The sequence below is a fragment of the Podarcis muralis genome, chromosome 4 (genome assembly GCF_964188315.1).
Source record: "Podarcis muralis chromosome 4, rPodMur119.hap1.1, whole genome shotgun sequence".
Taxonomy (NCBI): Eukaryota; Metazoa; Chordata; class Lepidosauria; order Squamata; family Lacertidae; genus Podarcis; species Podarcis muralis.
The window spans coordinates 97,945,051-97,972,713 of NC_135658.1; the positions used below are offsets into that span (position 1 = coordinate 97,945,051).

General features: G+C 44.4%; 1 protein-coding gene across 5 annotated transcripts in view; it reads left to right on the forward strand.

The window, feature by feature from the left end:
- Positions 1–27,663, forward strand: part of KLF12 (KLF transcription factor 12) — a 233,232-nt gene that overhangs the window by 144,571 nt on the left and 60,998 nt on the right. For 4 of the 5 annotated variants that reach the window (XM_077927774.1, XM_028728369.2, XM_077927775.1 and 1 more), the window contains 2 exons: positions 12,420–12,555; positions 24,411–24,470. In XM_077927774.1, the coding sequence (XP_077783900.1) occupies positions 12,420–12,555; positions 24,411–24,470 (196 nt within the window). The remainder of the gene's footprint in view (positions 1–12,419; positions 12,556–24,410; positions 24,471–27,663) is intronic. The other variant, XM_028728371.2, reaches the window with a different exon arrangement.

Genomic DNA, 27,663 nt, shown 5'->3' on the forward strand with positions numbered 1-27,663 from the left:
ATGTGGTTTATTCCAAAATCCTGTTGTTGAGATACTGGTAGACTATTATTTTCTGCTACACCAGTGGGATTATACTTTATCACCTCCACTCTTCTCCCCTTCCCTCCCCCTCTCACGTTATTATTATTACAGTCATAAGGTAAAGGTACCCCTGCCCGTACGGGCCAGTCTTGCCAGACTCTAGGGTTGTGCGCTCATCTCACTCTAGAGGCCGGGAGCCAGCGCTGTCCGCAGACACTTCCGGGTCACGTGGCCAGCGTGACAAGCTGCATCTGGCGAGCCAGCGCAGCACACGGAACGCCGTTTAGCTTCCCGCTGGTAAGCGGTCCCTATTTATCTACTTGCACCCGGGGGTGCTTTCGAACTGCTAGGTTGGCAGGCGCTGGGACCGAACGACGGGAGCGCACCCCGCCACGGGGATTCGAACCGCCGACCATGCGATCGGCAAGTCCTAGGCGCTGAGGTTTTACCCACAGCGCCACCCGCGTCCCCCTATTACAGTCATACCTTGGGTTAAAGTAGCTTCAGGTTGAGCATTTTTAGGTTGTGTTCAGCGGTGATCTGGAAGTAACGGAATGGGTTACTTCCGGGTTTCGCTGCTCACGCATGCCCAGACGCTCAAAATGACGTCACACGCATGCGCAGAAGTGGCAAATTGCGACCGGCGCAGACACAGGTTGCATTTTGCTCAGGATGCGAACAGGGCTCCGGAACGGATCCCGTTCGCATCCAGAGGTACCACTGTATTATTATTATTATTATTATTATTATTATTATTATTATTATTATTACACCACCCATCTGGCTGGGTTTCCCCAGCCTGGCTTTAACAAAAGCTTTCTGATTTGTTAAACCACGGTGTGCTGTGACATCCAAACTAGAAAACTGTGGTTTAAACACTGCCTGCAAACCAGGATCAAATCCGCTCAGACTTGAGAGGCCTAGCACAGCATTAATCCCCTTTTTCTGACAATAAACGGGCAGAGGAAACTGCTAACCAGAGGAAGCCAGCATTCTCAGATGCTGCCGGCAGTCACAAAGGAATTCTAGAAGTATCACCATTGCCCAGAAAGTATGGTTCTGTCTGGCAGACTGAGCAAAGAACATTGCAAGCAATGTTAGCTGAGGGTGTGTGTGTGTGTGTGAGAGAGAGAGAGAGAGAGAGAGTGCAGCATGCCTCCAGTTTTAATCCAGAAAAAAGACTACTTTCCAGGTATCAAAAACCCTGGGAACCAGCAATTTAGGAAAAGTAAATATTAAGTATTATTATTACTTTTATTATTACTACACTCAATCATTTGGTTCTTTCCCATCATATGGCAATACTTCACCCCGAACAGACTGTATTTCCAGGCATAAAGAAAAACAAGTGTTCTCACAGAGCTTTAAAAACAACCTCCCACCCGTTCTCTTTTGGTTTTCACTGCTTGGTATGATTTTTTTTTAAAATGCTTTTGCTTCAGAGTAAATTTACATCCTGAGAAATGCAGTCACGCCCACCTTGAGTGTGGGAGTTTATTCCAAATATAGACTGAGATTTGCTTCCGTTCTATAATACCAACCCAGTTTATGGGAATTAATCATCTTTGGTAGCTGCGAGGGATGTCCACAAAGATGTATTAAGCATTAAGCTGCCTTGGATTCATTATAATTCAGGATATCTGGTACAGTAGTAGTCATAAAAATGTTGACATTCAAGATCTCCAGGATTTCAAGTTTCAGTGATGTAATCCTGATAATGGCTTTCCTTATAAAGCCCTGGCCTGTTGCTGAATTCTTGAGCATGAATTGCATTGTTAACAGATTTGGCCTCATACATACACACGTAAGATCATTGGGATCTGTTGGTTTTGAAAGGGCAAACCCATCTTTAAAAAAATTCCCCACTGTCAGGAAAATGTGCCCTAGCTTTCCAGGTGAAAACGAGATGATCTTAGGCAATACTGCTTTAGTCTGTTTCAAGAAGCAAGGGTAGTCTCCTATGAACAGTTGCTGTATGGTGGTGTCTCCTCTTGGTGGTTTAGTCATATGATGCTATCATTTACCTGTCTTCTCTAGTCAGTCAGATTGATTTGTTGGAAACCACTGGTGACTTCAAACGTTATACAGTGGTACCTCGCGAGACGAATGCCTCGCAAGACAAAAAACTCGCTAGACGAAAGGTTTTTCCGTTTGCGAGTTGCCTCGCAAGACGAATTTCCCTATGGGCTTGCTTCGCAAGACGAAAACGTCTCGCGACTTTGTTTCCTTTGTCTAAATAATAATTCGCAAGACGAAAAATTCGCTAGACGGCAAAACTTGCGGAACGAATTAATTTCGTCTTGCGGGGCACCACTGTATAACAATACATTTTAGCAGCACTTGGGGTGTATGGCGTCTTAGAGGAAGGAGAGCACTTTGGTGGGGTACATGTTGTAGTCATAGATGTCAACTTTCCCCTTTTTTAAGGGAAAATCCTATTCGGAATAAGGGAATTTCCCTTAAAAAAGGGGAAACATTGACAGCTATGGTTGTAATACTAATAGTAATATATTTACACCCTGCCCACCTGGCTGGGTTTCCCCAGCCACTCTGGACAGCTGCCAACAGAATAATAATAATAATAATAATAATAATAATAATGTGATAAAACATCAAACAAGGGACGCGGGTGGCGCTGTGGGTAAAACCTCAGCGCCTAGGACTTGCCGATCGCATGGTCGGCAGTTCGAATCCCCGCGGCGGGGTGCGCTCCCATCATTCGGTCCCAGCGCCTGCCAACCTAGCAGTTCGAAAGCACCCCCGGGTGCAAGTAGATAAATAGGGACCGCTTACCAGCGGGAAGGTAAACGGTGTTCCGTGTACTGCGCTGGCTCGCCAGATGCAGCTTGTCACGCTGGCCACGTGACCCGGAAGTGTCTGCGGACAGCGCTGGCTCCCGGCCTATAGAGTGAGATGAGCGCACAACCCTAGAGTCTGGCAAGACTAGCCCGTACGGGCAGGGGTACCTTTACCTTTACCTTTAAAACATCATCAAACATTAAAAACTTCCCTAAGCAGAGCTGCATAGGGACGCGGGTGGCGCTGTGGGTAAAACCTCAGTGTCTAGGACTTGCTGATCGTAAGGTTGGCGGTTCGAATCCCCGCAGCGGGGTGAGCTCCCGTCGTTCGGTCCCAGCACCTACCTACCTAGCAGTTCGAAAGCACCCCTAAGTGCAAGTAGATAAATAGGTATCGCTTTATAGCGGGAAGGTAAACGGCGTTTCCGTGTTCGGCATGGGTGCTGGCTCACCAGTTGCAGCTTCGTCACGCTGGCCACGTGACCCAGAAGTGTCTTCGGACGGCGCCGGCTCCCAGCCTCTTGAGCGAGATGAGCGCACAACCCTAGTCGGTCACGACTGGCCCGTACGGGCAGGGGTACCTTTACCTTTAAGCAGAGCTGCCTTCAGGTGTCTTCTAAAAGTCAGATAGTTGTTTATTTCCTTGACATCTGATGGGAGGGCGTTCCACAGGTCGGGCGCCACCACTGAGAAGGCCCTCTGCCTGGTTCCCTGTAACCTCACTTCTCTCAGTGAGGTAACCACCAGAAGGTTGGACCTCATTGTCTGGGCTGAACAATGGGGGTAGAGACACTCCTTCAGGTATACTGGGCCGAGGCATTTTAGGGCTTTAAAGATCAGCACCAACACTTTGAATTGTGCTCGGAAATATACTGGGAGCCAAAGTACCAAGATCGGTGTTATACGGTCTTGGCGGCTGCTCCCAGTCACCAGTCTAGCTGCTGCATTCTGGATTAGTTGCAGTTTCTGGGCCACCTTCAAAGGTAGCCCCACGTAGAGCGTGTTCCCCTTCTGGGGTAGTTTGTCCACCTTTGGGACAAACTCTGCACTCAGCTGTCACCTGTGGCTCCTAGAAGCTGTCAGTAGGCAACAGCGGCCTCATCCCATCATGGCCATACTGACTGGGTCAAATGGGAGCTGGAGTCCAGCGACATTGGAAGGAACCAATGATGGCTACCTAATGTGATTTAGTACTGTGGTACCTCGGGTTACAAATACTTCGGGTTACAAACTCCGCTAACCCAGAAGCAGTACCTCAGGTTGAGAACTTTGCCCCAGGATGGGAACGGAAATCGTGTGCTGGCGGCGCGGTGGGAGCAGGAGGCCCCATTAGCGAAAGCGCATCTCAGGTTAAGAATTCTTTCGGGTTAAAAACGGACCTCCAGAACTACGTATGCTCATATGCAAACCTTCTCTCTGTCCCGTTACAACAGGGAAAACCATTAATCCCTCCCTACATTAATTACAGGCCTTTGGCAAAACCTGCAAATTGCTTGTCCAAAATTGCTCATCCACACAGTTCTCAATGAAACAGGTCATTATTCCCATTCCACAAATGGGGAAGTGGGATTGAGAGTACAGGTATTCTTGAATTCACCTTACAAATTCATAGTAGCTGTGAGACTTAAACCCGCTACTCCTGGACCCAAGCCCAACTTCCCATCCTATGGATATTATAGATAGTGTCTGCCAGTTATTGAACCACTTATTCCTCTACTTGGGTAGTTTATTAAGGTAATGGTGCTTTGTTATTGATTGGTATTCCAATACTGACATTATTAATTTAAGGGGAAAGAATAGCCCAAGTCTCTTTTCTTCCTTATTCTTCAAGAAAGTTTTCCTCCAATTTTCTGTGTTCTCTTACTACAATAAATGAAGTGTTTTTGTCTGTTACCAAATCAACTCATGATGCGTTGAATCCAGCCATGCAATTGATAAGTCTACGAAGACATATTAGCCAACACAAGAATTAATTGTGCATATAGAAATCCCAGCTGTTTATCTTACATTTCAGTTCTGGTGTCTAGGAAAGTTGAGGAGGAAATCTAGATATAAGGTTGTGTTTAGCAGTGATGTGGATATAGATAGATATGGATATTATACAAACACATTGGGGGCAAACCAACCCTTGTTTGTTCCTTCAGGATATAAAAAATTTTTTTTTCTGTATGAGATTAGTTCCCATTTGTTGCCAAATGTGTGTTCTCTAAACTCAATGGGATATTTTAAAAACAGTAACCAATACCAACACCCCCCCCCCCCCAGTGTTCTGCTGTTGGTTTGTTTGTTTGTTTGTTTGTTTTGCTTTTTGCTTTGGGTTAATTTCGAAGCTGTAAACCTTCTCCAAAACAAATAACAAACATAGGTTCAATTTAAGGTTAGGCCTTGTCTCGAAACTTAATATAACTTGAATGCAAGGCTCAACCTTCAACAAAAATGGGTTTGTTTGAACATATTGAGAGACATTTAGTAGCAGCAGCAATAATATTTCATTTTCTGTGAGGGATCCTGAAGTGATTTAATATAATAAAATACATACAAGAGTTATATATAGTGAAACAGTTAAAAGAATTGCACATATAAAACCAAGTTTAAAAATATAGTTTAAGAAGACACATAGAGAATTGCATCTTCCTATCCTGAAGAAAGGAACAAAGCAGCATTTGGCTGGGCACGTAGCTAATGGGCACCCAGTGAAATTATTTCAGCAGTGGGATAATATGGTGGTGATAAAAAGGTAAAGAGACCCCTGACCATTAGGTCCAGTCGTGACTGACTCTGGGGTTGCAGCGCTCATCTCGCTTTATTGGCCGAGGGAGCCGGCATACAGCTTCCGGGTCATGTGGCCAGCATGACTAAGCCACTTCTGGCAAACCAGAGCAGCGCACGGAAACACCGTTTACCTTCCAGCTGGAGCGATACCTATTTATCTACTTGCACTTTGACGTGCTTTCAAACTGCTAGGTTGGCAGGAGCAGGGACCGAGCAACGGGAGCTCATCCCGTCGCGGGGATTCGAACCGCTGACCTTCTGATCGGCAAGTCCTAGGCTCTGCGGTTTAACCCACAGCGCACCCGCGTCCCTATTGTGGTGATATTCTGCCTCAATAGTAGCAGAAGTAGTACTACGAGTAGTTAGTATTTGCTTTGTGTTAGATGGTGCCTTTAGGTGGAGATATTTATTGGAAATGTCAGCTTATGCGCCAGCCGATAACGGGGGCAGGAAGGCAAGTTGGAGTAATTGAAAAGTGACAGGGCAGTAGCAGTGATTTAGGAAATCACCCCCTTTCACCTCAAAACATTTCCTTCAATCACAGCTTATCTTTAGGTCTCTGAGCTTTCTGGTCCCATCCTATATTTAGGAAGTGTTCGTCCACTTCACTAAATCCTCCAGAAAGGGCAGCACAATTAAAAGTGATGGGAGATCATGGAAAAGCCAGGTATAGAGTAAGCTACTGGGGTGGAGGGGGCGGGAATGCCAGCAAATCAGTGTGCAGACAAATGCAAGTGATGTCTTCCAGTTGTTGTTGTTGTTGTTGTTGTTGCGTTGCATGAATCTAATTATGCACAATCAATACATCATATTTCTGACAGCAGAACTCGCTTATGATTAGAAACTGTGATGGCCCTACGTCAATTCACAAGGCACGTCATTTGTGTTGTTTGTGGATTATAAACAGACTGGGCGTGATCTAACAAAAGCTGAACATTTAAAACATTTACCTGTTTTCTAACATATATGCAAACAACAGTGGGGTGCTGTGATGGTTTGTGTATGCTCTTCGCAATAAGCACCCTCTGCTCACTCAGAGAGATATTGACAGTTCTTTATTTTACTTTTTTAAAAAAAATAATATTAATTTTCCAGGTTTATAACAAATACAACACAACACAAAAAACAAAACATATAAAAAAACCCAAACATATAAAATTTCTTCCAATTAGAATCCAAATTAATTTCCATTATTAAGTGACTTCCTCGAATCCTTCCTAACTGATTTTCATTAAATCTCATTTTAGCAATTTTCCAATATTCACTTTCTAATATAATTAATGAGTTTAAATTACTAACTTCCTTTCTTTTCATCATAATCTCAATCCATAGTATTATACAATTCAACATACTTTAATCCTAAACCAATTTAATACTTGCAAGTATTTCCACTTATATTATATTATAATATTTAGCTAGATATCCCTTAAATTTCTTCCAATCTTCTTGATATTTCTCCTCTTTCTGATCACGGATTCTTCCAGTCAGGTCGGCCAGCTCCAAAAAGTCCATCATCTTCATCCGCCAATCTTCCACTGTTGGTATTTCTTGTGATTTCCAATTTTTGGCTAATAAAAATCTCGCTGCAGTTGTGGCGTACAAAAACAACCCAACGTCTTTTGGGCAATTCCATTCCTATTACAGTTCTTTATTTCACATATGTACAAGCAGCATGGTACAATCATGCATCCGAATTGTCCGGTTCAGATTTGGGGAGTGGTCTTCTCCTGCTTCTCCTCCAACAGAAGAGGTGGGGAACTTCATGGGAATTCTCTGATCCCTGAGCTTTAACCCTCTCCTTTCCTGTGCCAAAGGCTCTCCATCTGTTCCTGAGCTCCCTGTGCGGTGCTGGGGCTCTGCTTCAGCAGCGGAGAGCCTTCCCACCTCCTGGCTCTCTCCCTCTTCCCCTTCCTTCACTTCCTCTCTGTCTCCTTCTGACTCTTCTCCTCCCCCTGACTCAAAGGCATTCCTTGGCAGTCCCAAGACAGATGCAAACTCTTTGGGTTTTTGGGAAGAAATCTTCAGAGCACAACTACACATTGAGCTGTCACTAATGCTCCTGCCAACCTAGCAGTTCAAAAGCACGTCAAAAGTGCAAGTAGATAAATAGGTACCACTCCGGCGGGAAGGTAAACCGTGTTTCCGTGCGCTGCTCTGGTTCGCCAGAAGCGGCTAAGTCATGCTGGCCACATGACCCGGAAGCTGTACGTCGGCTCCCTCGGCTGATAAAGCGAGATGAGCACCGCAACCCCAGAGTTGGTCACGACTGGACCTAATGGTCAGGGGTTCCTTTACCTTTACCTTTAAAGCTCGTGGGCACATTGTGATTTCTCTGTAATCTTCCTTGTGCTGGAGTGTAGGTGGGGCTCAATACAGTGGTACCTCGGGTTAAGAACTTAATTCGTTCCGGAGGTCTATTCTTAACCTGAAACTGTTCTTAACCTGAAGCACCACTTTAGCTAATGGGGCCTTCTGCTGCTGCTGCGCCGCCGGAGGACGATTTCTGTTCTCACCCTGAAGCAAAGTTCTTAACCCGAGGTAATATTTCTGGGTTAGCAGAGTCTGTAACCTGAAGCGTATGTAACCCAAGGTGCCACTGTGTGTATGAAGGCCTGCACAACCTCTGCATGTCCAAGAAGAAGAAGAAGAGAAGAGTTTGGATTTGATATCCCGCTTTATCACTACCCTAAGGAGTCTCAAAGCGGCTAACATTCTCCTTTCCCTTCCTCCCCCACAACAAACACTCTGTGAGGTGAGTGGGGCTGAGAGACTTCAGAGAAGTGTGACTGGCCCAAGGTCACCCAGCAGCTGCATGTGGAGGAGCGGAGACGCGAACCCGGTTCCCCAGATTACGAGACTACCGGTCTTAACCACTACACTACACTGGCTCTCAACTGAAGGCAGCCACATATTGGACCGGCCTGCCAGGTGTTTGGCAACACTTCTTTAGGATTCCTACCTGGGCAGCAAAAGCGGGCATTTTGTGGGCTGCATTCAGCTAGAGGATCTCTCAAGTTTTGCAGGTTTGATGTGCCCTGCTTTTTCAAGGCACTACACCAGCATCTCAGCATGCCAACAGTTCTGTTAGAAGTCCCACTCCCCCAGCCCGCCAGCGGGTCCCTGCACATGGAGCTATGTTAATATTCAGCCTCCGTGTCCAAGAAATGATCGTCTTACCGCATTAGCAAACTTACTGCATAATTAGTTGCATAATTCAGAAAGGGCAAGATAATATAGCTGCCATTTTAAAGCCACAGCTAAGTGATGAAGTTGATGGAGTATCATTTGCAAATAGGCTCTAATACTGAAGGATGTTTTCCCCCTTTAGTTTGCTAACGGGGAATTAGGAATTGATGGTCTCTTACGTTCTATGAATCAAGTGATTCGAGTCGCCGCGTACAACTTCGCAGCAAAGCAACAACAACCCATGATTTGTTGTAGAGGTTAGTTAGGCAATTGGCATTATTGACCAAAAAAGAGAGAAAAAGATTGCCTTAAAATTCTAAAGTATCTCTTAAGAAATTGCATTTGCCTGTTCCTTGCTTGAATATCCCAGCTGTTCGCTACTACAGAGGGCAAAGCCACTAGGCCATTTGATACTGTCTGATTACAGAAATCTGTGGATTGAGCTTTTAGGAGAAGAACAAACATTTCAAGGGCCCTCAGAAAGCCACAACAGGATTTGATAATATAGAGTGCCTTTGCGAATATAATTCTGATGATGATTATGGTGAGCTCAGTCCTCTTGAGATAGGCATTTGACCTCCCCCCCCCCCCCACCATGTAAGCCTCTGTCATCAAATCTTTGTGATTCCTGTTGGGTCTTTTCCAGTTTATGTTCTCCTCCTCCTGTATTTTCTGTTTCTCTACAGTAAATAGAGATTGGGACTTGTTCCTTTGTACTTCAGATGAATAAGCTTATCTTTCAGGAGGGCTTAAATCAGGTTAAATCTTAGGCCTGAGTCTCCCGTTCATTTACAATAAATTTGTGCAAAGCCATCTGCAGGTATTTTTGTATGGTAGAAGAATTCTTCAATATATATCCCACATAATAATAATAATAATAATAATAATAATAATAATAATAATAATAATTTATTATTTGTACCCCGCCCATCTGGCTGGGCCTCCCCAGCCACTCTGGGCGGCCTCCAACAAAGACGAAAGATACACTAAAATGTCACATATTAAAAACTTCCCTGAACAGGGATGCCTTCAGATGTCTTCTGAATGTCAGGTAGATGTTTATCGCTTTGACATCTGATGGGAGGGCGTTCCACAGGTCATGTGGCCAGCATGACTAAGCCGCTTCTGGCGAAACAGAGCAGTGCACGGAAACGCCGTTTATCTTCCCGCCAGAGTGGTACCTACTTATCTACTTGCACTTTGATGTGCTTTTGAACTGCTAGGTTGGCAGGAGCTGGGACCGAACAACAGGAGCTCACCCCGTTGCGGGGATTCGAACCGCCGACCTTCTGATCGGCAAGTCCTAGGCTCTGTGGTTTAACCCACAGCGCCACCCGTGTCCCTTTAAACCTTATTACTTCAGAGCTAAATGCTGTGTCATTTGTTAAGCTTTCATCGTCCATATTGTCAAGCTACCTAAATCTGAAAGTAATTATGTGCACACAAAGGTAGCATTCTTTCCAGGTGTGATTTGTGGCTTTTAAAAGGTGGGGTGTTGTTTTTGCTGCTGCACATTTGCGCTGTGTGTTGTATTTTGCCTGTCACGTGAGATTGCTCTTGTGAGCCTCACGTCTCTTACCGCCCAGGTTACCTGGGGGTGGCTGTTTTCTGTAGTACCAGCACAGATAATTGCTATAGATGTAATTGCTGTCTGCAGTTCTAAGAATACTTGCGCTGAAGGGAGACGTTCACATAAAGTGTGGGGGCCACTGCCAGAAGCAGCCGCCTCAGCTCACCTCCCTGCTTTCTCCCCCATTAATGCCTCCTAAATTAAAAGACCTGGCATGAGGTCATCGTGCTTTCAGTTCCTCTGCCCCCACAGCGGCAATGAAGTGTGGAGGTGGAACATGGCAATGCGATGGCATCATGTCTTAGATCTTTGTTTACTGGGTGTTCGGGAGAGCAAAGAGGAGACATGGGGTTGCTGGGTCCATTTTTGCCTTAATAGGAATCAGCCCATTGAGCAAAGAGGGACCCGCTTCTGAGAAAATACCTTTAGGGTCAAACTGCAGGCCTAATTCTTTAACCCCACCCCCTAACCCTAGTTCTTAGATCAGTGTGTTAGAATTCCTGCTCCATGATTGCAGACATGGGATTTTTGTCTATCACATGACGCTATATGTTTTGACTTCACAGACTGGGAAGTGACAGAGACGGGATATTTGTGTTACTGTGTTCCATGAAGTGGGACTATTTGTTCTTTCTCTCTTTGCTGTCTGATGCTAGAGAGAGGGAGCCATGTTGCAGTGCTCCGTGTGTGTGTTAATATGTAAATAAAGTAGATTACCCAAAATGCTGAGTTGCTGAGATCTGTTATGCATGATGCGCAAACTCTGAGGATCCCTAAGTGTGCCGGTGTCGGTTGGCATTGGTCGCTGTGATGTTTTGTTTTTAATTTTTAATTTTTAATTTTCATTATTACCATTTCCAAAATCACATTTGCATTCAAATAGACATTTCCACTGTTAATATCTTTCTTTATAATAAAAAAACATTCAATGACTTTCCTTCTTCCCCTTCCCTGGCTCCTTTGATCTTCCCCACCATTCCTGCATATCCTTATACAGTGGTACCTTGTGTTGCGTAACCTCCAGGTTACAGAATCTTCGGGTTTTGCCGCATGCACAGAAGCGCTCGATCGCACCATGCGTGTGTGCAGAAGGGCGTCCTCAGTTACGAAATTTTTGGGATATGGCCGGGCCTCCAGAATGGATCCCATCCGTAACCGGAGGTACCACTGTATATCCATTTAAGTTCATTTTCTCCCCTTATTCCCCAATCATACTGTTGAATTTACCTTAATGCTGCTAGCATTTTTGATTGTTTTCCAGATACTCCACAAAAAATTCCAATCTGTATATGCTTGATCTTCTTGCCCTCTTATTTTGCTTGTTAGACCTGCTAACTCTGCATATTCTATCATTTTTTAATTGCCAATCCTCCTTACTAGGGACCTCACTCACCCGCCATTTGGGGGCTAGCAAGATCTGAGCTGCTGTGGTGGCATACGTTAAAAAAAAGAAGAATTCTGACTCCTGGGTACTTCTCTCTGTACCGTTCCCAGAAGGAATGCCTCTAGTTTTGGGGGAAATGTTTTTTAAACATTTTTTAAATTTCATTATATATCATTTCCTAGTATTCTTTAACCATTTTGCATGCCCGCCACATGTTTTGCATTTGTTCTCATCATGAAGTTAGAGGGTTTAGTTGCTTTTTGTTTGCTTAATTGCTTTATGGATTGATTATAGATATCTGTGAGCCAGTATGGGAGCCCATGAGCCTAAAAGGTGGGGTAGGAATATTTAAGTACAGTGGTACCTTGGTTTACGAACTTAATCCATTCCAGAAGTCCGTTCTTAAACCAAAGCGTTCTTAAACCAAGGCGCACTTTCCCATGGCAGCAGGGGACAGTTTACAAATGGAACACACTCAAAATGTTCTTATTCCAAGGCAAAGTTCACAAGCCAAAACACCTACTTCTGGGTTTGCAGCATTCTTAATTAAAGTTGTTCATAAACTGAGCTGTTCTTAAACCAAGGTACCACTGTAAAAGGAAATGAGTACAATGATTGCATATAGTAGAATTAGCTGGAGGTGTTCCCTAAGCTGACTTTAATCCATTGTGTATCTTTTATTTCCCAGCACAAATGGACCCACGTGGCCTATCTCCCAGACAAATTAAAAGTGACAGTGATGACGACGACCTGCCAAATGTGACCTTGGATAGTGTTAATGAAACTGGATCCACAGCTCTCTCTATAGCCAGAGCTGTTCAAGAGTAAGTATTGAGTTTTCAGGGTGGACGCCAAGGCGGATGTTCCTAATGGAAACACCGGTCATGTGACATTCTCTAGATACCCTACATTTGAGTCAGTCTAGGTACCGGGCCAGTTCTACTAGCGTTTACCTTTTCTGCTGTATGGGAATGTGTGGACATGCCCACTTTCAATTAGAATCCGATTTTCCGTTTCTCATTCTTTTCTCCTCGTTAAGTTGTAAAGCTTTTTGTAAAAAAATATAAAAAATATGAAAGTGATCTGTATTACCACCACCGCTTAGGAGCCAAAATGGTCATCTACCAGTAACACTGCCTTGTCAGTGGTGGCTCCTCAATTCCCCCTTAAGGGGAAAGCTACCACACCTATGTTCTGGCCCTTTTAGAAGGGCAATTACAATATTCTGCCCTGCCTCTAGAGTTTTTGCTCATACGGATATGCTATCTTTTACTGTAGATGCTTTTCTATTTTATTTTATTTTTTAAAAAAAGATGTGTGTTTACATTTTAGCTTACCTTTTTCGTTTCGTTGTGTTGCTGCTTTTGAGATTAAATGGTCAAAGGTGATATTTATGTGGAAATAGCAAATTAAATAAAAAATCGGGACTTTGTGCATACAGCCCTGGGGGTGAGCAGGGGAGGGGGGGACTGTATCACCAGTCAGCTTTGATGCACGGTTGAGCTTTTTCACCACAAGGAGGGGAGAAACGGCCAAGCAAAGTGAAAACTGGCCTATAGGTTGCAGAATAACAGAATGATAAAGTTGGAACAGGTGCGGAGGGTGTAGAAGGAAAGAAAAACATTCTTCATGCTGCAGAAGAGGCGATGTGTTTCCGCTGTCACACTAAAACACTAGATTAATGCAACCTGCAAAATCTTAGCGCATGAAGGGAGGGAGTAAAAAGATTCCCCATTTTTGTAATTACTTTACAGAAATTAAGTGGCATTGACCATCCTTGTGATGCCAATGCAATATATTAGTTTGTGACGTTATTTTCAGTGCAATAATTAGCATTTCCCTCCCCCTCCCCATGATATGTTTCTTCGTCACACAAAGCAAGTTTTCAAACACTGATCTTGGAGTGTTTTTGTACTGTAGTCACTTCAGTGGGTGAAGTGAACTCCATTTTGGGTGGGCGGAGCCTAAAGCAGGTTAAAAAAGAAGTGTTGAACTCTGTGTGATCTGGAGAGAATCTAGGTCAATCACCTAAAAAGGCCACATGTGTGTTTACAAAGTGGAGCACCTCGGGAGAAAGATAGAAAATAAGTGAGAGGCAAAATGAAACCAAGATGCTAAAAGTATTCTACTGCAGCTCTCCCCCTTAGCTCCCCCAGACTTTTAATACTGGAATCTATTGAGTAACTTTTCCAAGTACGCAAATCTAGCACAGAGTTTTAGCATAAGTATGCAAATGCAATATATTCTTGTTTCTGAAGCGGTACTGCTGAACTATAGCTGACCTCCTCTGGCTGAGTTTTTGCTTTTTCTCTTAATGCAGCGCAGCGATGAGAAGCATTAAAAATGCTGATTGTAGCAAATATTCATCAGTGAGGAAAAGAAGGGAGCGCATGCCACTGACAAGCAGTCATAATAATCCAGGGCTAATAGAAAGTCTTTTTCCTGCCTTAGGCAAGGTTGTCCCCATGAGAACTGAGCCTGTGGATTAGGGAACAAGGCAAGACATTGGTGTCTTGGGGCATCGAGGGAAAGCGAGAGGAAAACAAGTTGGAGAGAGGGAATGACAGAGACATAGAGGGGGAGGGAGAGACTCACAAAAGGTCGGGGGCAGAGCAAGCCATTTTATGTGACCTGCTAGGAGGCTGGACACACACACACACACACACACACACACACACACACACACACACACACACCATCCAAGAAAAGCAGGGAGATCCCAGTGGCTTCTAATGAGCTTGCATTTTAAAGGAGGTCAGCGATGAGGTGTGATTCCTAGCACTCAGGTGCAGAATCCCAGGTCATCACAGAGAATTCTGGGAGGGCCTTTTAGAATTATTTTTCAGGGATCCGACTCTTGTCAGAACCAGCAATCATATGCCACATGAAGCATTGTGCGTCCCACACTGGTTGGCTTCCTAGGTAAAGGGACCCCGACCATTAGGTCCAGTCACGAACGACTCTGGGGTTGTAGCGCTCATCTTGCTTTACTGGCCAAGAGAGCCGGCGTTTGTCCGCTGACAGCTTTTCCAGGTCATGTGGCCAGCATGACTAAGCTATTTCTGGCAAAACCAGAGCAGCGCACGGAAACGCTGTTTACCTTTCCACCGGAGCGATACCTACTTGCATTTTTTGGCGTGATTTTGAGCTGCTAGGTTAGCAGGAGCTGGAACAGAGCAACAGGAGCTCACCCCATCACGGGGATTCGAACCGCCGACCTTCTGATCGGCAAGCCCAAGGCTCTGTGGTTTAGACCACGGCGCCACCCGCTTCCTAGTTGCTCCTATTTCAGTCCAGTCCTCCAGTAAACTGGCATTATTATCTTGGTTCATGAAAGAAATGGTTTTTCTTTTACCTTACTCAAAATGCTGTGTCTTCTTGCTGTTCGGCTCCTACCCTTGCTCTTATTTACAATACTTTGATTGAAACGTAACCTAAATAGGGCTCCACTGAATATTTGCCAGTAGATATCTCAAGGAAATGCAGTGGTAAAAAAAACTTAGGCTCAGATTCAACGAAATTCGCAATGCAGTTCTAAACATGTCCATTCAGACACGAGACCCTTTAAGCTCAATGGCACTTACCGTAATCCCAGGTAAGAGTGCATGTATTGCCACCTTAGTTACCCTAAAGTTCCACTAAAATTGATGGGACATAAAAGAGCCCCAACTTGTTATTAATTTCAGTGGGACTTAAGCATGGTGGACTTTATCTGGATTTGGGCTATACACTTTGAAAATATACAAACATCCCTTTAAAAATCCTTTTTAGTAGCATGGATTTACCATGGGTGCTAATTTTTCCTCTTCTTAAATTAATCACGTGGGTGATCTTACCCAATCAGGGATGATGCAATAAGAAGGTGGCATTTGGGCAGTGCATCTGTGATGTTGTTATGGGATGTCAGTATGTACCGTCATAAGCAGTCAGTTTTAGTGGCGTGCATGTCTCTTAAGGGCACATGCACAACTCAGAACAGGTGATGGCAAGCTAAATAAAGTAGCTAACATCTTCCCAAGACGGGCTGGAAAGTGTCCAAAGTAGGTAACATTTTTCAATCTGGTTGACAATTTTCCTGGGAAATGGTGTGAGCTTTCAGCTGAATACTCATACTAAAATATCACTTCCTTCATAAAAGGTACCGTATTTTTCGCTCTATAACACGCACCTGACCATAACACGCACATCGTTTTTAGAGGAGGAAAACGAGGAAAAAAATTCTGAATGAAACAGTGGATGTATCATTTTTGTGCTTCATGCTGTGGCCACAGACATGTGATCTGATGGTGAATTTGGGGTGGCCCAATCCAAAGATCCTGAGGATCCATGTGGATCCATGCTTTTTAACCACGTTTTTGCACCACTGCGGCCCCAGGCAACAGTGGGTGCGTGATTTTTGGGGGGCAGGCTCTAGCCATGGACATGCTATGTGATCTGATGGTGAATTTGGGGTGACCCAATGCAAAGATCCTGAGGATCCATGTGGATCTATGCTTTTTAACCACGTTTTTGCACCATTGCAGCCCCAGGCAACAGTGGGTGTGTGATTTTTGGGGGGCAGGCTGCTATGTGATCTGATGGTGAATTTGGGGTGGCCCAATGCAAAGATCCTGAGGATCCATGTGGATCCATGCTTTGTAACTACATTTTAAGTGGGGAGTGAAGGAAAAACACAGAAGGGACAAGAGAGCGGTGTGCAGAGAAGCAGCTGGCTAAGAAAGCAGGAGAGGGATATAACGGGAGGGAGAAAAGAAAGGCAAAAGTTTCCCCAAACCGAAGCCAGCTCTCTCTCTCCTCCTGCATGTTTTCTGGCTGCCTGCGAGGAGCACGGAGAGGAATTAGAAGGAAAGACCTCTGCTTTCCCCTCTGCTTGCCTGGAGGGGAGGGGATTTGCCTGCTCTTTGTTCCGTTTGAGCAAACACAGCAACGAAACAGAGGAGGGTGGGCAGTAAGACCCTGAGGCAGAATGCAGGAAAGCAGCCACTTCCTCTTTTCAGGTTTCCCTCTCCGACACAACGCACAATTTGATTTTTGCTGATTTTTGTTCCTGCGCTCCCCTAATCGGCTCCAGGGACCCCCCACATTCGCTCCATAACACGCACAGACATTTCCCCTTCCTTTTTAGGAGAAAAAATCTGCGTGTAATAGAGAGAAAAATACGGTACATGGTATATGCAAGCACGAATGTGTTGGCAGACAAACAGTGTGGGGGGGGGGACGCTCCTTTATTTTCACATTCTCTGTAAATGCATGTAAATCAAGAGAGAAGTGTGCCATACAGTCAACTGTGGATGAAGTGCACTCATACCTCCACGTTCTGGCAGAAGAGGCTCCATCTCTGTAACGAGTCTTTCTTCCCTAGCTCAGAGGTTGGTGCAGAAAGTGCTCCTTACTTCATTCAGATTTTCTCAGCACAAAAGAGAGTGCGGCTGAGAAAGTAAGAGATTGTTATACACTACAGCAGCTCTGATGTGATTTACTGAAGGTGGTAGGTGAAGGACTCCTTTGGCATTAGTATCCATTGGTCCTCTTGTCTCATAATGATTTGGAATTAGACGAGGGTCAAGACCAGCCTTTATGCTGCTGTTTTTAACACAAGATCTATTGGAAGGCCTTTGGCCTCTGCATTTTAATTCAGGAGTGCGATTGCTGGAGGAGGAGGCAGAATATAGTTAGGATGGGGTTTGTTTTTACCTCCTCAGAGGAATCCAAATCCACTGTCCAATACAGGCCATGCCACCAAGCCGACACAGTCTACCAGCATGGATTGAAGCCCACACTCCTATTTTTTGCAGCTCCAGGAGAGCAGCAAAAGGCGAGGGGGTTATTGAGCTCCCAGTGGTCTGCATTGAGCTGGGCACTCGACTGTGAACCCTGTTTGTATAGAATGCATTCCATTACCTGAGGCCCTTTGTTTTGGAGAGACTGCTGAAGTTGCACAGCGCTTCTTGCTCTAGAGGACTTTGACATGCAACATATTGAATAGGTCTTCTGCTGAGTTACACCATTAATCCATCTAGCTCAGTATTGTATACTCTTAATTGGCAGCAGCTTTCCAAGATCTCAACCACAAGTCTTTCCAAACCTTGAGAACTTACATATGCAAGTTACATGCCTCCTCCAACAATCCAGGCTTATGCTTGGCTCCCGCCTTCTTCTTCTTCTGTTTCCATGGCAACTGTGGGTTGTTGGTGTTTTGTTCTTGGTTTTCTTGTTTTGTTTTTTTAACCATGTGGCAAATAGGCCAGTAGATTGCAGCAGGAGACCGTAGGATTCCCCCCCCCCCCAATAGATTGCCTCCTACGTGGCATGAAAAGGAATGTATATTGCTCAGGGTAACTTAAGTGTCCCATTGCACAACCCAGTGTGGCAAAGTTGGGAACAGGGTTAGCTGGGATTGTTTGGTGCTATCCTTTAGACAGGGAACCTGGCTGATCTGGTATAGGATTCAGGAGATGTTTTTTTGAATGTCGGCATGTGCATGTCAGATGCATCCCAGAAACTGGTGATAGGTGGTTCTGGACATGTTCTTCTGGGATTGTTTGAGGCCCAGACTAGGGGAGGTCAGTAGCTTCTGGTTCTGCTGTGAGTAGGGGTGAAAATCAGAGCAAGGCAAAATAAAAATCAGCACCTTGGAGAGAGATGACAATGTGAATTCAGGACCATAGGTGGTGTTTGTGGGCATCCAAGTTATCTAGCAAGGTCCTGGAACAACTAAGTGGATTTTATAGCAGGTTAGAGGCCCTGTGCCCTAAGTGCTGTCTCCTGGCCAGTTAAAGGGCTGGTGCCTTCTTTTACAGCTGTTGGGTCTTTCGAGGTAATGGTTTTCAGGTGTGGAGACCTCTCCTCAGGACTTCCTTGATCCCCTGAGGAATCTGTGGGTCAGACGTTGGAATCTGGAGGCAGAGGTATCTCCTTGGGGCTCAGGATAGCCTTTAGAACAACACAAGATGGACTAGGGCATGAATCCATCTTGGAGCTGCAGTTGCCAGAGGGTTCAGATGCCGAGGATTCCTGGTCGAGGGCGATTGTCCTCTTGAGTCAAAACCAGGACAGCCACCATTTATAGATTTCAAACTCCCACCATATCTGTTGTTAGACACCAGCTTAATAAAACTAGGAGACGTCAGTAATTTGTGCTTTTGTAACCTGGACACTTGACAGCTATAACGCACACCACATATAGCTTGTGTAGATTGTGGTGGCCTTCCTCCTTCCTCCAGCTCCTTCAGTGATACTGTGACTTTCAGAAATGCTAACTGTGTTGAATGTTACACATATCTGTTACTTGTTGCTTTCTGTCACAATATCTGAGGTTGGTGAAGAACTTTGTCTTGTTAACAGTATCACATGATTTAAATATCCCCAGTGCACCAGAGACTGTGTACTCTTGCCCTTTGGTTCCTGTTTGCACCGCATTGACCTCTCCCACATTAAATAGGCTCCCCTTAAACTTGCCCACATTTCAGTGTTCAGCACCCTTTCCAGGTGAAAGTTCCAGATAGGAATGGAGGGATGTTTTGCTTTATTACTCTGCATGCTTGTTTGCTAGAAAAGGAACCTTAGAACTGAAAACATTCCCATTCGAGATATGATACTTGCTTAGTGATGGTTTCACGATGACTTCAGGCAGGTGATGATCAAAAAAGCCTGGGCAGCAGCAAAGTGACTGCAGTCTCCAATTCAGGAGCCAGCACATTCATGCTAAGCTGTGGTTTGGCTATAGGTAACATGCAAGTTCAATCTGTGTCTGTGTAGGGCCATTCTGTAGTACTCTCTTCAAATAAATGATGACGCAGTCATATCTGCTCATAATGGCCTTTAGCCTTTGTCTGCTAGTACATCTCTTAGGAAACTGAAAATGCCTATGAAGCTGCCCTGCTTTATGTATGTATTTATTTAAAATCGGTTTTCTTCCAAAATATGTAAGCAATATGAGTGGCAACAATAAACACTTCACCCTGAATACACTTGCATACCTACAGGAAAACTAAATAGTAAAAGATCAAAACCAGCTGAATTTTTCAACTTCCATAATCCAGAAATGAGGGGTGCTAAAAGGTTGTAATGTGACTTGGGAATTCAAAAGATATTTTGGTTAAATTGACATAATTTGATTTTGCTTGGTATGTAAAATGTGTGTAAAATTGCATAGAAATCATTTTAAATGATTGCCAAGTGCTTGCAGTTGTATATTTATATAGTTTCTATTAACCATTATTAATATTACTTAGTATTACCTGACATTTTCAGAAGGTGAAATTAAAATTCTTTGGTTTTCTAAAGGCAGCTTCTGTGCTTCTTACCAAGATAAATGTCGTCCAAGCACAAAAATAATAGCAGAATTGAATTCCTCACACACAAAAAACATGTTTTTAAGACCCCTCGCTGAATAATTTTTTTAAAAAAAATCCTCTAAAATGACATGCCCTAGAATGCCGGGTTCTTAATCCAATGTTGCATAACACTCAGGGTTAAAGATTTGTAAGAGAGAATTGTGGGTGGAATTCTCCTGCTCCCCTCAAATACCAACTTTATTTATCTTTTTTTTTTTTTTGGTCCAACAAAAACCAGATTTGTGGGTGGGATTTTTGGTGTGTTTCTGTGTGTGAGAGACAAGGGCAGAATGAGCTAAGTACAGATTCTTATCCTTCCCACTTCTTCCCTGAAAATTCCCCTATCCCATTCACTGTCTTGCAGCAAACCTTCCTAGAAATATATATTTAATTCTAAATACTAAACATTTTCCAGGCTAGCTAAGAGGAAAAAAATGACTGCAGCCCAAACAATGATGGGGAATATCTAAGAAGCCAGAATATCAATAACTGAGAATGATGTGCTGCCCCAAACTCCAGTAAAATAGAGGTGGGAAGAGCAGCAGTTCACATTTTTAAAATCATTTTTTCAATCCTGGACCATGGACTTAACAGATCAGTCTGATCACCCCATCCCCACACTGGAAAAAGAATAAATCTTCTCCCCAAAGAATGATGCTAGGTTAAAAGCAAACCTGTATGTACCAGTCCGAGCCCCAAACTGGTTGGTTCAGGGGACAACAGTAAAGATCTATAACTTATTAAGGAGAGCTGAAGGGATAAGGAAGAGATAAGAATTAAACTGGCAGGACTGTTCTAACAAAACTGATTCTTTTGTTGGGTGTTTAAGGGACTGAAAATGGAATGTAACAGAGAAGGCAAAATCAGTGCTTGAATTCCAATGGGGCTAGAAGAATAATAGCTAGTGTTTTTAGAAAGCTTTCCTTTGGATGGGGGAAGGTCAGGAGGGGCAAATCAAGGGCTCCCCATCCCCAGTAATTAAAACACTAGGTTAAATTAACAAATCTAACAAAGACACAAAATGAGCAGCATTTCACCAGTAGCTTTGAAGTGACATAGCAGCCTTTTCTCAATTTCTGGAACAGTTTTTCACAGCTACCTAGATTATTATGAGCTTGTTTGCAGCGCTCTTAAGTGTTAGATTATTGGGTATCTGGGTACTTTGTGTCTTTTCATTTTCCCTCCCATATATAAGATATATTCGCTTGTACAGTTGTTTTTGTCTTTTAGTAAACAGAAATGGATACAATTGAACCACTTTTGCATTGTATTAATTTCAGTGGGCAGTGGCGTAGCGTGGGGGGTGCAAGGGGGGCCGGGCGCAACATCTGGGATTAGGGCAAATCCACAGGTTAGGGGGCGCAAATCCACGGGTTAGGGGGCGCAAATTACTTGCCTTGCCCCGGGTGCTGACAACCCACGCTACGCCACTGTCAGTGGGAGAATTAAGCACATGCTTCACTCTCTTGTTGAAATCAGTAGGACTGAAATGTGCAGTTGTTTGAAATCATGTGTAGTTTGCTTACTTTGGCTTTATGTATCTGTGCCCTTTGATTTTTTAAAATATCTACACCTCACTCTTCTTCCAAACAGTTCAGAGCAGAGTTCAGGAAAGCTTACCAGCGGTTCTCAACCTGTGGGTCCCCAGATGTTGTTGGACTACAACTCCCATCATCCCTGAGCTCTGGCCTTGCTAGCTAGGGAGTGATGGGAGTTGTAGTTCAGGATCAGACCTGCATCCTATGAGTTTCTTACAGGACACTTAAAAACAAAAATCCCCTTTTGGATTTCAGCAATGACAGTTTAAAAAAGAGAAGAGAGCTATTCATCACCCAACAACCACTAAGAGTGAGCAATAATCAATCAATCAACTGAGCAATTGTGTACTGGGCTCAGTCGTGTTTCTGGGCTCAGTTAAGAGTGCTGGTTTCGATCTTTAAAGCTCTTATTTATTTGGGATAGAGTTATTTGAAGAACCGTCTGTACCCATATGAACCTGCCCAGGCCTTAAAATCTGCCTCAGAGGAACTGCTTATAAGCTTGCCAGTAAGGTCAGTTCAGTTGAGAGGCACAAGAGACAGGGTCCTTTCTATGTTTCCCACCAGATTATGAACTCTCCAGATTGTAAGCAGGGTTTGAAAGCCCACTTGTTTGAAAGCTGTTACTTTAATATCCTATTATTGACTGGATCAAATTTCTATTTTGCTCCTTTATTTATTTTCACCAGCCCATGTTTTTAAACACTTGCTTGTAATGCTGCTTCTGAAATGTTATTTTTTTGAATGTTAATGTGGTTTATATGAGATGTAAGCGGTCTTGGGTGGGCTGTGCCCAAAGGTTGGCCTGTAAATAACTTTATATAAGTTATGTTTAAAACTTTTGAGGACCCCGTCCATTTCATTGTTCACTTGTTAGAACCCCATTCATTTTAGAGCCAGGGTGTTGTAGTGGTTAGAGCATTAGACGGGGACCATTGGAGACCAGGTTCAAATCTCCAGTCAGCCATGATGGTCCCTTGGGTGACCTTGGGCCAGTCACTGCCTCTCAGCCTAACCTACGTGAGTACAGGGTGGAGTACAGGGTCAGGTTTAAGGTGCTGGTTTTGACCTTTAAAGCTCTATGAGGCCTAGGACCCACATACCTACGGGACCTCCTCTCCTGGTATGCCCCGCGGAGGACCTTAAGGTCCACAAATGATAACACTTTGGAGGTCCCAAGCCTCAAGGAGGTTAGATTGGTCTCAACTAGGGCCAGGGCCTTTTCAGTACTGGCCCCAACTTGGTGGAACGCTCTGTCACAAGAGACTAGGGCACCTTTTGTGTTTTTCATTGTTCAGTACATTAGAATTCATGCAGCGTAATAGCCTCCATGTAGGGTTGCCATATTTCAAAATGTAAAATTCCGCTGTTTCCGCTGCTTTTTTCATCGCATTGCCATATATTCAGGTTTTCCCTGATGCCATGTTTACATCCGAAAACCAGGACATTTTCCTGACGTATGGCAAGCCTACCCCCATGCTACCCTATTTCTATAATATCTTCCATATCTCCCATGTAGTTTCCAGTGGCTTAATGCATGCCTCCTTCAGAAAAATATCATGGAATATTCCAAGCAGATAGGCATGAGGTTTTGCAGACCAGTTGCAAGTTGTTGTTGTTGCTGCTGCTGCTACTGTTTTAAATGGTATAACTGTTTGTTTTTGCCATTGAATGAATCCCATTTCCTTGCCAATAGTGCAGATGATCAGAATTCTTTCAGAATCATAGATACCTTAGAATCATAGAATTGGAAGGGACGTTTCATACATTGCAAATTAAGACGGAAGAAGATTACTTAGTTAATGCAGGAGTCTGGTTCTGAAATACTTCTTGTTGAAACTTGTACGCCTTAGACTACTGTTTTCTGTGAAATCGCTACGTTTAAATTCTCAACTAAAATGCTTTACATTTTCATCGGTGTGTCAAAAAGCAAACGTGGTCCGGTATTTCACTTCAGTGTCGATATCATTTTATTATTATTCATAAAGTGCCTGTCATTATGCTTCATTATTTCTGCCTTTTCCCTCAGAGCTGCTGAAATTCTGAATTTGTGAATTTCTGCATAAACTCTGCCAACCTGAGAAATAAAATTTTTAAACTAGGTCACAGGGCCTCCCCATAATACCTCCTTGGCAAGCATGCAGACTAGGATCCTGGCCACTACCCAGAATGGGAATCTGGCATGCTTCCTGTTTTTCACCCATCCCAGGTCCCAGCTCATAATTTACCTTGAGCTTCAAGCTCAAGTAAATTCCTCACAGGAGCTTTGGGCTGGAATGGAACTGGAAGCAAGACAGCCTTCCATACTCTGCAATAGCTGGAGCACAGTGGAGCACTAAGAGAAAAAGGTGGGACTTATACTGACCTTGCAGGAATTGTGCCCTTATATTCCTAATTTTGGTTATCTGGTTCGAAGTGTAGTCCTGCTCCTAGCAGATTAAATGGAGTGGGTCTACTCTATGTAGGACTTAGCTAATAACAACCCTAAATCCTAACAGCAAATGTAGTTGCAATAAATGTCAGATGTTTCCATTGAAAAAGAAGTCATAGCTATCATTTTTTTAAAACACTTTAAATTACCCAGTGATGGACTCTGTCCCTGTAAGATTAAATCCATCCCTGTTTCAGTGCTGCTCCGGGTGAATTTCAGGTGGAAGAATACAAAATCTTAGGTGTAGGCTGTCTGTGCTTGTTGTTGGGGCTGTGGTTTTTCCCCCCCTGTACGTTCCCCTCCCTGTTGTCTACCCCCCTCTGACGTTCTTTGGGGTATCTTAAAATTGCTAATTGTCTGTGTTCAATTTCCAGAGAGAGCATGTGGGGCTGTGCCAGGTCAGCTGTTAACACTTTTCGTTTTTTCAACTCCAGGTATGAAGTATTTTATTGTGCATTATATAATGTTGATATTGTGTACTTGAAATTTCTGGGAAGCAGTCTGCTTCTGTTTGATTTCCCTCTGTCACGTGGCTGGCCACTGCAAAATAAAACCAAGGATTTCTGGAGGGAAGGTGCAAAGTCAGCACTCCCGTATTTTGCCCCATTGTTTCCCTCTTCCCTAGAAAGCGGGTGTGGGGGCCACTGGTACCCAAAAATCTCTAAGGGATCCAACATTATATCCTCCCGATATTGTTGGACTACAATTCCCCAGCCAGCCTGGCCACTGTTCAGGTGTGATGAGAGCACCCAAGAACGTTTGGGAGCCACCATTTTGGCTAGCCCTGCCTTAGATGAACAGCTTAGGATTCACCTAGTCAAAAACAGCCCTCTGGGGCGTGGTAAATATCCAATTCTTACAGCCTGACTGAGTCTGCAGAAACAGGTGAGGGGGGCCTATTAAGCACCTGGTGGGCTACATTCATCTTGGAGGGTAGCAAGTTCTGCAGGCCTGATGTGTCAAAATTGCTGCCGTCCCAATAGGGGGCCAAACTCTGCATCTGTGGACACTGAACACAAGTAGATTAGAGAAGGACACCTTGCTTGCCATTCAGCTCACATTCAGTATTTTTATCACCAGGTTCACAACACTTATAATTCTTCCATTTGCACTTCATCTGCCCACCAGAGGGCTGCTTCGCACATCGTACATGATTGCCATTGAGAAAGCAAATACTATGTATTTCTGTCCGCATGGGAAGGCAGTTGTGTGAAGCATGTCCAGCAGGGATTGGGCTGGTTTCCACCATGCCAGCAAAAGCCTTTGTTTTGGGATGACTTTGTTGGGATGGTTGGAACCGGTATAAACCACACAGGAGCTGCTTCACATGAATGAATCCCTTATCCAGAATAGAACCCACAGTTTGCCTTCTTGGAACAAAGGAAGCTGTCTGCCAGACCCTTGCTCCACCAGTCTGTCTACACCAGGGGTAGTCAACCTTTTTATACCTACTGCCCACTAATGCAGCTTTCTTGATGGTAAAATTGCCTTACCGCCCGCCAGTGCTCGATGGAAGGAAGATTCAGCGTATGCCGTAGAACCCCCTACCGCCCACCTAGAATCCTGAAACACCCACTAGTGGGCGTTAGGGACCAGGCTGACAACCCCTGGTCTACACAATGGATGACTTGCTTGTCGACCTCCAGATGTGGTTGGACCCCCATCAACCATTGCCAACATGGCCAGTGGTCAAGGATAATGGGAGTTGGACTTCCAACAACCTCTGGAGCAACACAGGTTCCCCACTCCTGGTCTCCATTGACTGGAAGCAGTTCTTCCGGGTTTCAGAGATGAGGCTTTCTCAGTCCTTCCTGGGGATGTCAGAGGTTGAGCCCAGATCCTTTCACAAGCAGATCAGGTGTGCTCTGCCACTCTGCCACTGAACTTTGGCCCTTTCCTGTGGTGGCAGCATTGTCCCTGGCACAATGTATGAAGTGTGGGCCTTAGCCAGATGATGTACCCCGTGAATCTGTGCCCCTTAACCTTTACTCTGTATTCATTGAAACTGATGTCATCATATGTGCTTGACTTCCCAGCAGATCAGAAAGACCCAAAAGCGCTGCAGTGTTGGTGCTGAATCTGGACCCTAGCTGCTATACATATCGTGCTAGAAAGCCAGACCAGCACCTAATGTTACACAAGCGGTGGCTCAGTTTTAAAAGTGAAGCCTGCTGTGTAGAACACCACATAGGTCAGGCATAGGCAAACCCGGCCCTCCAGATATTTTGGGACTACAATTCCCATCATCCCTGACCACTGGTGCTGTTAGCTAGGGATCATGGGAGTTGTAGTTCCAAAACATCTGGAGGGCCAAGTCTGCCTATAATTCACATAGGTGAATTATTTCAGTCTGTCTGGCATCGTGCTTTGACCTTGTAGAATTGCTCTTCTACTTAAGCCTGTTTAATCCATTTGTGGCCACTGGGGTGCGAGGACTTGCATGGTCCTTAGGAATCCAAGCTTGCAGCTTCAACAGCTGCAGAGATTGCAACGGAATCTGGCCACACATGCGGACAGCACGCAGACAATTGCAGGTGCTTACTGGCATACACTGAAGCCAAGTGTCAGTTTTGGTGTTTGGTGCTTCCGTACTTCAGTAGCTTGGAGTGTTGCAAGCAGCAACATAACTTCAGGTGACTGCAGATGCCTGTAACTGTTGACATGTTTCTTGCCTATTGATGCTTTAAATGACAATGTGCTGACTGCAGTATCGACTGTCAGGTTAAGGTCCAATGAAAGTTCAGTTTAAATCCAGGTCAAAGAGAAACAGCTGTATGTATAAACTTCCAGCCCACATTAGAGTAGAAACGTGAGAATTGAGACAGTGAAATTTTGTTGGTTCACCATCCATGTTAGTCCATCATAGCTGGCCACAAGGAGGTATTATTGAAGCATGCTTAGAAGTTCTAGAGTCTCTCTCATCCACACACACATAAATCTATCTTATCTATCTAAATGTATATACAGTGGTGCCTCGCAAGACGAAAATAATCCGTTCCGCGAGTCTCTTCGTCTAGCGGTTTTTTCGTCTTGCGAAGCAACCCTATTAGTGGTTTAGCGGATTAGCGCTATTAGCGGCTTAGCGGCTATTAAAGGCTTAGCGGCTAAAAGGCTATTAGCGGATTAGCGGCTTAGAAAAAGGGGGGGAGCGAAAAAGACTCGCAGGACGTTTTCGTCTTGCGAAGCAAGCCCATAGGGAAAATCGTCTTGCGAAGCAACTCAAAAACGGAAAACCCTTTCGTCTAGCGGGTTTTCCGTCTTGCGAGGCATTTGTCTTGCGGGGCACCACTGTAGCTCTCTCATTTGTACACATACATACATATGTGTACATACATACATGCATGCATGCATACATCTTCCCCCCCGGTTGGGGAGAGAATTTGTGTTTTCTCTTTGAGACCCAAGTTGCAGTCAAAGCCACATATGCAAAGAAGGAATCTGTAGAAGAAAAACAGCAAGTGTTTAAGTCTTCTCCCTGGTAGAAACCCCCCCCCCCAATTCTGTTGCCATGTGTGTGTTCACCATGTTGAGTGGAGAAAAGCAGCTGAAAGATGTCGCAGGGAGAAAGTAGCAGGCAGAAGACTAGGTGAAGAGTCCATCCATCAGCTCTTCTCTGCAGACTGACAC